The sequence below is a fragment of the Agrilus planipennis genome, unplaced genomic scaffold (genome assembly GCF_000699045.2).
Source record: "Agrilus planipennis isolate EAB-ADULT unplaced genomic scaffold, Apla_2.0 scaffold90, whole genome shotgun sequence".
Taxonomy (NCBI): Eukaryota; Metazoa; Arthropoda; class Insecta; order Coleoptera; family Buprestidae; genus Agrilus; species Agrilus planipennis.
The window spans coordinates 1,039,714-1,053,038 of record NW_020438865.1 but is presented as its reverse complement, the minus strand read 5'-3'; the positions used below and the strand labels follow the sequence as shown (position 1 = coordinate 1,053,038).

The 13,325-nt window shown below is 33.3% G+C and overlaps 1 protein-coding gene across 3 annotated transcripts in view; it reads right to left on the bottom strand.

Annotated features, from left to right (window-relative positions):
* The window catches only part of LOC108737278 (putative uncharacterized protein DDB_G0293878), a 26,051-nt gene that overhangs the window by 6,501 nt on the left and 6,225 nt on the right, over positions 1 to 13,325 (bottom strand). For 2 of the 3 annotated variants that reach the window (XM_025975369.1, XM_025975365.1), the window contains exons 2-8: positions 10,059 to 10,321; positions 9,317 to 9,439; positions 9,128 to 9,253; positions 7,941 to 8,882; positions 7,088 to 7,890; positions 6,454 to 6,553; positions 6,152 to 6,401 (exon numbers count right to left, since the gene is read on the bottom strand). In XM_025975369.1, coding sequence (XP_025831154.1) covers positions 6,152 to 6,401; positions 6,454 to 6,553; positions 7,088 to 7,890; positions 7,941 to 8,882; positions 9,128 to 9,253; positions 9,317 to 9,439; positions 10,059 to 10,289 — 2,575 coding nt within the window. In that variant the 5' untranslated portion in view covers positions 10,290 to 10,321. Of the gene's footprint in view, positions 1 to 6,151; positions 6,402 to 6,453; positions 6,554 to 7,087; positions 7,891 to 7,940; positions 8,883 to 9,127; positions 9,254 to 9,316; positions 9,440 to 10,058; positions 10,385 to 13,325 lie in introns of all 3 variants that reach the window. The other variant, XM_025975362.1, reaches the window with a different exon arrangement.

The following is a 13,325-nucleotide window of genomic DNA, read 5'->3' as shown; positions in this document are numbered from 1 at the left end:
TTCTTTTATGTTTTTATGATGCTATATTTTGGAATTGCATTTGCAAAACAGCGATAGCCGCTCGAGTTTTCTAAGAAAACAACCAAATCATATCAGTATTATTCAAATTCGCAGTGGTCATTTTTATTAATCAAAACATAAAAGAATAATAAAAAGCTTCAGTGTGGTTTTCACTGAAATTCATGAGTAGTTATAAGCAATACTCAGACAAACCATGTCAAATTTCTTTTTCTCAGTAGATTCAGCACCCAGGCAAGTGTTTTTTCATTATTCCTTACAGTCATATTAACTTTTTTTAATATTAATTACAATTTAATTTACATTAATAATCAGTTTCATCATAATCATAAGGTCCTACGACTGGTTGGACACGCACCTCCACTCTTTCCTATCGTATGCTAATCATCGCATTTCCCTAAAACTAGAACAACCCACATCCTTAACTATTTGCGAACAGTAATATAATCTAAATCTACCTCTACCCCTGTTTCTGCCTCTAATATGTCTCTTACTAGACCTTCATGTCTGAGAAGGTGTCCTACCAACCTATCTCGCGTATTTCTTATTGACTTCCACAGAATCCTTTGTTCTCCTATTCTTTCTAATACCTCTTCATTTCTAACTTTCTCTATCCACGGTATCCTCATCATTCGCCTGTAACACCACATTTCGAAAGCTTCTAGCATTTTCTTTTCCGCCGCGCCCACAGTCCATGTTTCGCACCCGTACATACACCTTTAACAACCTTTTTTCAATTTCGAAATTAACTGTTCACGAGCATAGAAGTGACTTCTTTTTCTGCTCTGCTTTATATCCTTACTACACCTTCCGTCCTGTCTTATCTAACTTCCTAGATACCTAAAATCGATCAATTTTTCGTTTCCCATCTTTATATTCGCTCTTTCCCTACTTTTTCTTCCCTACCAGTATTTTTGTTTTACTTTAATAATAAGTTTAATGCAAATTTATCCTTGGAGATGGTCCTTCCGAGACTATTTCAGAAATGAATAGAGGGGTGTATTCCAGAGTTGTTGGATACTGCTGGTTAGGTTTGGTTTCCCAAGTTCGGTGTTAATGGGATTCGTTGACGAAAACTTTTTATTTCCGAAGACCACCCATAAGAGCTATAATGTATTATTGAAGGTCTTTAATTTTGAACTTGTTATCGAACAGCTTTCACTTAGATTTCGCTTTCTCATTTTTTTTTTTTTTTCGACTGGCAATCATTTACATTATGTACAAGGAGAACGCGTCAGAGCAGGTGCCCATTGCGTTCTTCAAATGCTTATGTAGTTGTAACGGGACATAGTAAGTTTATGCATGTCAATGAACTATCTTCTTGTTGAATGCTGTAACCTTTCTAATTTAGTCAACCAAACGCGCGTATATAATGGCAACCGCAAAAATGGAAATTATTTAGAAAGAAAAATCACAAATACAGTGTCAAACCTCCCTAACTCGAACGTCCTAAAAGTTCTAAATGCTACCAGTTATCATTGAGTTGAGAAAGATTTCTGCTTTTATGACTTTTCCGGTGAAAATTAATTTGAATTAAAAGAGAGAAATTGACGAATTCGAATTAAAAAGTTTTGAATAGATTGTAATACAATAAATATGTATGTCAAGAGAACAAAAATGTATTCAAGTTTGAAAAAAAGACCTACTAACAAAAAGTAATTACATTTAAATTAGCTTTTTCTGCAACTTACAAAAAATTATTAAATAAAGAAAATGCTCTGCGAGATAATATTGTAAAAGAAAATTGTTTGACTCTCATGGACATTCTACTTGATGGGTGTTGTGAAACCGGACTCATTTTCTGTCTTGTTACAAAATGATCGGTGTTCTTCAAAAGGTATCAGCAAAAGTACATGTCTGTATTCATCATTATTACACTCCTCAGCCTACTACAGAGTCAAGCACATTAATCCGTGAATTGGTTTCGCTCTCAGAACAAAGCATTATGAAATAAAAAAGCCAGTTATGGAAATTATGACTCCAATGTAAACAGATAAAATATTGTAAGATAACTTGGTCAGAACGATTTTTATGGTAAAAGACAATAGTCAATTCCATTATAATTAAATCGTTAATTAGATGTTGCTATCTATTAACGTTTTTTCGATTTGTAAATCCTTCATATTTACGTTAACGGCCTATATGAGCCGAAACTGATCAACTGCGGGTACAAGTTATTGAACATTACAATGCCTATAGTTTAGGAAAACTTTTAGACGTTTTAGTTTCAGTAATCTAGAGGAAAAGTTAAACATTATGGGCTAAGTGTGTCGCTTCCTGAAGAGATCTAATATTAAGATCGAAATCGCGATCCAGGTCTAGTTGGTTCCTAAAAATTACTGGTGAAGAATTTAGTCGTTCTTCTTATAAGCATTTGCTTCAACGTATTTAGGACATAAACGTTTGAGAAGGCGTGGGTAAAACCTATCATGAAATTTTGTACACTCATTGTCAGAAAGGGAAATGGAGTACCTTTTATACGAAAAAAACCTACTGTTCCTGAAGGACAGGAAAATTAGTTTTATATGGTCATTTGACACGTATTTAAGATAAGAACGCGAGGGAAGCCGAGGGTAAAACCTACCATGAAATTTTATACATAGATTGTCATAGGCACAGAAAAGGACGTAGAGTACCTTTTATCCAGAAAAAAAATACTGTTCCCAAGAAATAGAAGAATTAGTTTCATCTGATCGTCGATGATCTTTGAATTGTGAAGTTTTGAATGGTTTCTGAAAAATAGACCACCACGTACACAAAAAACCCTATTTACGCTGTGGTCGTATGTTTTAGCTTGCATGGTTTTGTAGTAAACTGTTTGACAATCAAATATTGTACTCTAATATTGTGGTCAAATTTTAACCTTTGATACGTTGCTATTTTAGTATATATACATGAGTGTTGTGGTCATTTAAAATATTGGTGATATTATTCTTTCGCCGTTAAATTGCATATTATATATGAACCTACTAGAGTTAAATTTTAGCCGAGCTAAATGACTTGAAAACCGTTTTCCGTTATTGTAAGTAATGCCAGTACTTACGTATACATACATAACGGATATTGGCGTCTTCGGCTGCAATTGGGCATGATGTCCGTTATACATCGCCAATCGTTCGATAATGACCTATTCTGATATGAGCACACTGAAAAGGTCAAACTATAACTATTACGAATGTTTATTCGTATTAAGTAAAACATAACGCACAAATTTATTTAGGGGCTTATCAAAACGCTTTAATGCATACCGAATGGAATGTGGGTGACCATATTTCAACATCCTTTATAACATGATATTATTACAAGTGGGTTGTGGTATAATGTTTCGTTAACTCAGCTCTTGTTTGTATTTCCGAAAACGAAATATAATTTTTCTTTTACGGAATAACCAAATGGTGATAAGGAAAACCAGTCTTAGTCTTTCGGTTTTGTCTTGTCTGGCATGATCAGGAATGGTAAAAGTAGATTCGAAATTGCAGGGCTACGGACGAAGCTGATGTTATGTATAATTTTAATTTTTGTTGAATTGTTATGATAACTCTTACAAAAACAAGAAGAACAAAAAGACCAAAACCAAAGTGTATTGTCGAAAACAATACCAATATCAAAACTAAGACTATATTATCATAACCGAACGTAATTTAACTTCTTTTTCGAATTGTGACAACTGACGAAGTGTAAAACTAGAAAATAACCTCCCCGTTTTTTCCCTATTAAGTGATTTACCTCGATCGCTTTTTCAATGATTTTTAATTAATTTTTTGCTAAACGTACTTATTATAAAAAAGGACTCTTGCATTACAAGAGTTACTAATCATTTTGTTTCTTTTTTTGCGGAATTAATCAAATAAGATAAAAATTACGATCGATAACTTTTTACGCGAACTAAGGATCGGTTTCAGATTTACTTTACCTGGTAACAAGTAGGTACAGGAAGCAAATTATTTAAAACGACAAATCGAGGACATCCGTCTACACATATCGCATGTAAACGAAATGCAAAAATATACTTGTAACACAGAATTCTTTATTATCTGTTTAAAATCAATCCTGTTAGAAAGTATTACAAGCAGTTGAAATTGGGCTGCTTACCATGTAATTCTGTTTGTCATTTAATTAACTTTTTGTCTGCAGCTTTTTAAAATTAAATCATACCCTGTGGGAACTTCATGTAGCTAGCTTGTTTCTGCAAGAAATTTGCTAAATTAATTGTAGTTTTATACCCAATCAGGCGTATGACAGAATGTTTGGGCGTTTTATAAAATGTCTAATTAAGGAATTACAGTCTGAATAAAGTTACTTCTTCATAATAAGCAAAGTAAGAACAAGACCAAGACTGTTTCAGTTTGGGTATTAGTCTTAGTCTTGCTTATTCGGTTTTGATCTTCGTCTTCCTTAAATATTTCTAATCTTGGTCTTCGTCTTACTGATAAAGTTTTGGTTTTGGTCTCGGTCTTGCGTGTTAAGTTTTGGTCTTGCTCATTTAATCTGATACTTACGTTTTTTTTTTAATAATTCTAAGTACAAATTTTTCTATTTACCGACACAATCATACATGCGAGCTTGTCAAGACTGTCAAAGAAAATAGTTTCGATAGTTGTAACAATTATGAAAATTCATAAACTGACCCTTCCTGAGGGAACAAAGCAGTAAAAAATATACCAAAAAAAAATAGTTTGTGTCTATATTTCAACCATGTGTTATCCAAACATGCGAATAAAGAACACTGAGCCAGAGGGCTATCTTGTAGATCCCTTTTGATAAAGTTTCTTTTTTTTTCATTTACAAAATTTGATTTGGTGAAGCCATTAAAAATTAGTAGCGAAAAGCGTATAACATTTTTTATCAAGGACGGTCTTGAAAAAGAGTTTTTCGTGTTCGTATCATGCGGTAGGCACTCGTACCTATTCATTCAAGTACGTACATATGCACCTGTACTTATATGGAAAGAACGGTGTACATCGAAAGATCGCAGTTACTTTCTTTCATTAATTAAGTATATGTATGTCGAATGCCTTACTAATAGGGAATAAAGTGGAAACCGAGACTTTCTTTTATCATATATTACAGCATCTCGGCTTGTTCCAATTCAAACGACAACGTGTACGATGGGAAAAGACAACACAACGATTCACTTGTTTTGTTTTTTTTTTTTTGTAAAACCTTAACTTTTAATGTACGTTCAAATTACAGCCAGTTGTTCACTCAAGGCTTTTATTAGTAACGGTTATTGTTCATAACAATTACCTAAACAAGAAAACTGGGTTTACATGCACTTTTTTATTACTCGCAGTAGGCGTTCAATGCTATTAGAAACGATAGTATGTATAAAAAAATATTTACGGGCACAAGTATATTGAATGCTCCGTTAAAAAGTTACAAAGATTTTGAAAATAAGAACTAAATAAATTCGTACTTCAGGTGGTGCATCTTTTGTGAAACCCGGTGAATAAATGTAGAAAGTAAGCACAAGTGGGTAGTTTCGCCAAATTATATGCACAGGCGTTTTCTAAAGCTTTTATGGTATATATGTACCTAATAGATTACAGAGGATATTTTTGTAATAATTACACAAACTACCATTTTTCCATCAGCAAAAAAGTGCTATTGGAAAATCTAGACTGATAAGGACTTCACATCAAAATGCGAAACGTTAGTGTTGCTTTAAAAGATAAACTCTGTGGTATTAGTTAACACCTCGTAGATACACTGATGGCCAAACGGGTAGAGCTATCCAAACTAGACTAACAGAACGCGTTAATGTTAAAAAACAATATATATCCAAACAATATCAAAATTTTGCATAGTAATAGCAGAAGATGCAATAAATTAACGCTGTTAGAACATCTAGAAGTTAACAGAGCATTCTACAATTACAATAAACTTATGAACAACCAATTAAAATTGAGTAGCCTTATTTCCCTACTGATATATGTATCTAGAGGGTCGAAAAAAATACTGAAGCTAGCCACTGAAAGTTCCGAAATACCTACAAGAATGAACTTTCTAATTCACATTACATGAATTATTTTATATTTTTCGCAGAGAAAATCTTTGCAGATAATGAAGAGATGGCATTTTCTTTTACTTTGGATATTTGTAGTACAAACAAGACGTATGAGTAAAATNTTATTTTCATTAATATCATTAAAATAATGACTACTACGGAAATCCTTATATTCTCTTGTCATTTGTCTGTATTCTGATAAAATTTCTGTTGCTTGAGCTTTTATTACATTATCTTCAGATTCATGAAGACTAGATCTATTTTCATTTCTTATTAAGTTACATTTAACGTCGTAGTATTTTTTTGCTGAGAAAGACTTATTTGCGTTAGGAGAAGATTTTGCAGACGATAATGCTCCATCAGGTTCAGGTCTGACCTAAAAAAAAAGAGTTACCAAAAAATTATATTAAATTATACACGAAACTTACTGATAAGTCGTTTGTAAAGTTGGCTTCGTATGGTAAACTGAAATAATTCGCTTCCTCAAAGGAAAATAGACGTAATTTCTGTTTTATATTTGCCTTTTCCCTGTGTGAATAATAATGGTTTTATAATATTTTAATAAGTATATAATATTATAGAGTAAGGGCTCCAGGCAAAAGTCATTCAAATACATTTTTTATGTACCTACTGAAATCTTAAACCTAGCCTAACCCAAACCTTTAGTGCATAACACTTTACACATGTCAATCAGAAATTCCTTTGTCAGCCTATAGGGATATGTAGTATGTGTCAAGGGTTGAATTCTAAGTATCAGGGATAAGTGTTATGTACCAAGGATTAAGACTATGATAGGGCGAAGTGTTAGACGCCAGGTATAAGTGTTATATGCGAAGGATTTCAGTTTGGGTTAGGTTGGGTCAGTTTTGTTTCCATGATACCATCGCGATTTTTATTGGGGTATTTTGAAATAGGGGAGGCATTGACAAAGTACCTCCCCTGCTTCACACATTTACTTTTACCTTTAAAAATAAGCTTTAGTATGTAAAAAATGTTTTGGAAAGACTTGTCTAGGGCTCCAATTCGGTATCATTGGTATCTAATATAAGTAGTTTGTATTACCTTGCTCGTTTTTGTTGAAACTCTCTTTCTACCCTTTGCATAGCCTCAAATTCGCTAAGTCTTTGCTTTTCTTTTATTTCCGCTTCTTTCGATAATTTTTCGGCCAATCTCCTCCTTTCGATTTGCCTGATTGTACTTTGGAATGTGAATCTTTTTGATTTATTTAATTTATTTTCATCTGTACTTTGCGAGCGTTCATTATTATTTATTTTGTGCGAAATGTTTTCTGTTGATTTAGAAAGGTATGAGTTAATTTTTGATTCGCCCAAATTTGAACTTTTTCTTCGATAATCGATAAGGCAGTTTTTGTCTTCGCGGCTGCTATGCCTAAAATGGTTCTTTTGCTCTGGCAAATACATGAGCCTTCCGATATTCTGTTTGCTGTTTATGAATTTGGACTCTTCGTCTTTTTTAAAATTTTGGAAATCAAGGGAACGGAAACCGTTATTGTTCAGAGAATTCGGAACCGATTTGCTGAGGAACCAGTTGCTATTTTGATTTTGAAAATTGTTATCATTTACGTCTTTCTTATTATTAAACGTACTCAAAACTCCAACAACAGAATTTTTGAATCTTTGAAGACTAGAATTGACGTGAATATCTTTGTTATCAATATACGTCGCGAAACGGTTGTCCCTGGGGAGAGAAAGGCTAAATACATTTCTACGGGACTGTATGTCATTTGCTGAACTTATTGGTTGGAATAAAATTTTACTGTTGGTTTCTTCTTCGCTACTGTCTTCCTGGAGATCTTGTTGGGGAGTCCAGGAAGTCAGTTGGGATTCACTTAACATTATGGGTAACTAAAAATGACAATGAGTATTCAGATTAAAGAAAGTACATTTTTTTTTACCATTAGTTCGTTTCTTGAATCGTCGACTTCTGGAGAATCGTCATACGCTGGCGGTCCAGCATCTCCCGATATCCCCGAATCGCCAGATTTATCGTTATTTGAACGAGAACCAATTTGTACAATTGGTGGAGGTGGCGGGGGATACCTGGGACGTTTCCTAATTTTTTCCTCGACAAGAAATGAGTTTTCTTCTCCAGATAAGGTATTCACGGTTTGATTTTCGACAGTAGAAAGCATCTTCCATGCTGTAGAAGGAGAGAACCGAGGAATCTCCAGCTGTTTCTTTGGAAGTATGGGCCTCAGATGGAGCGCAATTCCGTCCTTTGATTCATCTTTTGATGCAATTATTTCGCAAGAAGAATCTGAACGTGAGGAATCCGATAAAGAATGCTTCCTGTTGCGAAAGTTCGTAGCGGTGGTATTTTCGCTGGATTCCTTCATTCCAAAATAAAAAGTCCTCTTTGGTATTTGCTTAGTATGCGTTTCATCATTACTTGAAGACTTTTGTAACTGGGTCGATTTTGATAAAACGTTTTTGTTTTGTGTACTTCCCCTTTCTGGATTATTACGGTCTAAAGAACCTTTTAATCTTTCGACCTTGTTATGCGTTGTTTTCTCATCGTCTAGTTTAATGTTCGGTGATACTGGTTGAGTTTCTTTTTCTGGATCAAATTTCTTCATCTGCCTTATTCTTTCTTTAATTTCTTCTATTTCTATTTGTAATTCTGGCATACTTCTTGCCCTTTGTAAATTAGGCAAAGAAGGTTTGTTGCATTTGGTGTATTTGTTTTCGTTTATATATCCTGTCATATTCGTTTCTTCAATTGATAATGGACTAGATTTTTTGGTCTTTAACTCTGCCTGTGTTTTGAAAAGACGAGATCTTCTAATGCCCGACTTTTCCGCCAAATCTGGCATATTATCGTCAACTTTTTTTGTATCCTACAATTTATTACGTATAGTAATTATTAATGGAATTAAGTATGAAGATTGGAAAAACTTTGGCGGTTGTTGTAGAACAAACAGAATAGCTCAAAACCCCAACACCAAAACACGACACTGTAGTTGTCCGAAGCACTTTTCGGTATCAAAGTTACCTTCTTCAGGGACTTCAGTGTTTTGGCGTTGGGGTTTTGAGCTATTCTGTTTGTTCTAATGGAATTAAGTGATCATATCAAATTTCTTACCGATATTACATTGATTGGCGGAGAAGGCGCCCTATACTTTTTTCTGTTTTTATATTTGTCTCTTATGTCCATAGCTGAACAAACATGTGAACTTTGTTTACTAATATTTTCACTATTTTGTCTCATCTGAAATAATAAATTGTGAGTACGCGTGTAGGTCTTTTATCTTTTATTAAGTTGGGGTACTACCTGCACATGTGACACCCTTTTAGGTCCCAGATCTTCATGGTAACTAAGAAATGATCTGTGTTTCTCAATTTTATTGTATTTTTCAGATGAATGAGAGGAAATACTGTTTGACCTGCATATTTCCTAAGAAGAAAAGCAAAAGTGAATTTTAAATAGGAATGTCTTTATATTTTCTAAGTTGAATATCTCCTAATGTGTTTCGACATTAACTCTAATGTGTATTAACCTAGTTTCCAACATTATACTTCCAAATAAAGCAATTGTTTCAGTAACAACGTTTTTTTTTGCTAACGCGAGAACCCTCTCTTGCGATGTGAAACATATAATCTGCCTTTCAATTATAAATATCGAAAAATTAATTATACATTCTTTGCAATTTAATACACTTGTGTTGGAATGGATTAATTAGTTATTGTTTATCTAATTGTGTAATATTACATCGTTTATTGTAACGTAATTGTGAAGAAACCACAATAATAAAAGTGATAATGAATTTTGTTTGACTTTTAGAGAGTGATTTTGAAACAGTAGGATTCTGATGCTATAATAGTAATTGTTTCACACTTTACTTAACGCCTCAGTGACTATAGGAATTTTAATTTCTTAATAAAACAATTGTTGGGTACTACATTTGTTAATATTGTATAACTCTAGACACTTGCCAGACAAAATGGTTCTAAAGGATTATTATAGTTAAGTAATGAGTATGTAGGTACAATATTAGTTTAAGTTATTTTCTTACAATGTCTTTTCTTCCGTTGGCTAAAACAATATTTGTCTTTTTACTTAAAGTTCCACCATTGTGAAGAATTTCACCATTATCTGTAGGACGTAATCTGGTATCGACGTTTTTTTCGGGTAAAACTTTATGTTGGAGTTGTGGCAGTTGTCTAGGGGTTGAATTTCTCCATTGATGTTCGGCATGGGACAATGATTTTGTTATTATTTCAGAACGGCTACTGTTATTACCCATATTTGATTAACTTTACTTCGAAATGCATTATTCTGCAATCGAATCATTTTGCTTAGTAAAATTAATCATATTTTCTTACTCATATATTTACTAATCTGAAAATGTTGAAGGAAAATTAGTTGCTGGTTTCTTTGCATGAATTTAACTAGCTTTTCTGATTCGGTATCTAATGAGTGTGATTTTTCTTTGCTACAAGAAGAAATACCGAAAACTGTTACCAATTTTGAATTCAATATTCGTAAATGTTAGTTATTGAGAGTGAAAAACAAGAACAAGAAGAACGGTTAGTTATTTAAAACTGGCACTCTAAATGCTCCACAGAATCTTAGTTTCAACATTTTCCAAATACCAAGTCTAAAACATACTTCAAAAAATGTCCTCTTAGAAAGTTTTTAACAGACCCTGTCAATATATAGTAATAAAATGGTGGTAAATCTTCATCCTTCAGGTGTACTGACGTATGACCTCATCAGTAAAAATTTTCAATTAGTTAACAACGTAAGACAAATATTAAACATTTATATACGATAGTTGAGAGTGAAATTATTTATTTATACATCACCTACCTACTTTCTATGTCTACATTCTTAATATATCCATAAATGAAAGGTAAAAGTTCTGTCAAAGGAATTATCGTTTCAGATTTTACACTGTACTACTACGTAAACATAGTATCATGTATCAAAAAACGCACAAGACTAAAAGGATTCGCACCCTGAGTGCTCTTTACCGTTATAAAGGGCATTAAAAATTTTGTGTGATAAACCAACATATATTTTCGTAGAACAATCTTTGTTGTATGAAAAGAAGGGATATTAGCTTAACTATGCAAGGAATGCTTTTGCGCCAAAGAATTTTCTTTTCGGTAAATTTCCCAAGTTTAACAAAAATTTGCAACCCTTTTTCAATTGAAGTGAATCTTTCCATCAAGTTTCTATTCTTCTAATAGAAAATTATAAAAATTAATAGTTTGAAAGGCCTAGGTACCTCTCTATTGTGTTGAATTAGAAAATTGAGTTTCTTAGAAAAAGGGCTTTGATGGACAGCCAGATAGGCAACAAGGTGCTTCTGTATAACGGATTATTTGAAATTGATGAAAAGTGTACAATACCTCATGCCATGTGCCAATAAATTTGGCCATCACGACGGGAACCATTCATATCTCCTAGACACGTTGTCAACAAACAATAGCAAAATTTAAGAAGAAAGGAAACGATTTTACTCCTTTCACTCGGCATTTGGTATGAAATTTTACAACTTTCCAACTATTACTTTATTGCAATAAGTTATATCTTTCGAGGTGATGTCTTAAATAAAATTTGTAGAGAAAGTTGCAAACTTGTTTTAGATCCATTCATACCTATGAAGGACATACTTACGCATAGTTTTGTAACTATTGAGGTCATCAGCCATTAGTGTTTCTTAATGGGAAAAAAATAGAAATAACAACATTTGCACACTTGGTTTATTTACCAAATCTAACAGTTAACGAGTACATGATATTTAAGCAGATGCAGAAACATCAAACGTCACTCCAAATGAAGAACAAATATTTGTTCTATCATTCGTCAAATGCTCATTTTTATAAATGTCTTTCTAATTTTTACATTTTCTTTATGGCACGCGTCAAACCTCGATAATGTTCTAATGGTTCTTGGAAATACAGTGGTTCTGTGATATCTTCGTCTGTTTTATTAAATTAAAAATTGTTTTTATGATGCTATATTTTGGAATTGCATTTGCAAAACAGCGATAGCCGCTCGAGTTTTCTAAGAAAACAACCAAATCATATCAGTATTATTCAAATTCGCAGTGGTCATTTTTATTAATCAAAACATAAAAGAATAATAAAAAGCTTCAGTGTGGTTTTCACTGAAATTCATGAGTAGTTATAAGCAATACTCAGACAAACCATGTCAAATTTCTTTTTCTCAGTAGATTCAGCACCCAGGCAAGTGTTTTTTCATTATTCCTTACAGTCATATTAACTTTTTTTAATATTAATTACAATTTAATTTACATTAATAATCAGTTTCATCATAATCATAAGGTCCTACGACTGGTTGGACACGCACCTCCACTCTTTCCTATCGTATGCTAATCATCGCATTTCCCTAAAACTAGAACAACCCACATCCTTAACTATTTGCGAACAGTAATATAATCTAAATCTACCTCTACCCCTGTTTCTGCCTCTAATATGTCTCTTACTAGACCTTCATTCCTGAGAAGGTGTCCTACCAACCTATCTCGCGTATTTCTTATTGACTTCCACAGAATCCTTTGTTCTCCTATTCTTTCTAATACCTCTTCATTTCTAACTTTCTCTATCCACGGTATCCTCATCATTCGCCTGTAACACCACATTTCGAAAGCTTCTAGCATTTTCTTTTCCGCCGCGCCCACAGTCCATGTTTCGCACCCGTACATACACCTTTAACAACCTTTTTTCAATTTCGAAATTAACTGTTCACGAGCATAGAAGTGACTTCTTTTTCTGCTCTGCTTTATATCCTTACTACACCTTCCGTCCTGTCTTATCTAACTTCCTAGATACCTAAAATCGATCAATTTTTCGTTTCCCATCTTTATATTCGCTCTTTCCCTACTTTTTCTTCCCTACCAGTATTTTTGTTTTACTTTAATAATAAGTTTAATGCAAATTTATCCTTGGAGATGGTCCTTCCGAGACTATTTCAGAAATGAATAGAGGGGTGTATTCCAGAGTTGTTGGATACTGCTGGTTAGGTTTGGTTTCCCAAGTTCGGTGTTAATGGGATTCGTTGACGAAAACTTTTTATTTCCGAAGACCACCCATAAGAGCTATAATGTATTATTGAAGGTCTTTAATTTTGAACTTGTTATCGAACAGCTTTCACTTAGATTTCGCTTTCTCATTTTTTTTTTTTTTTCGACTGGCAATCATTTACATTATGTACAAGGAGAACGCGTCAGAGCAGGTGCCCATTGCGTTCTTCAAATGCTTATGTAGTTGTAACGGGACATAGTAAGTTTATGCATGTCAATGAACTATCT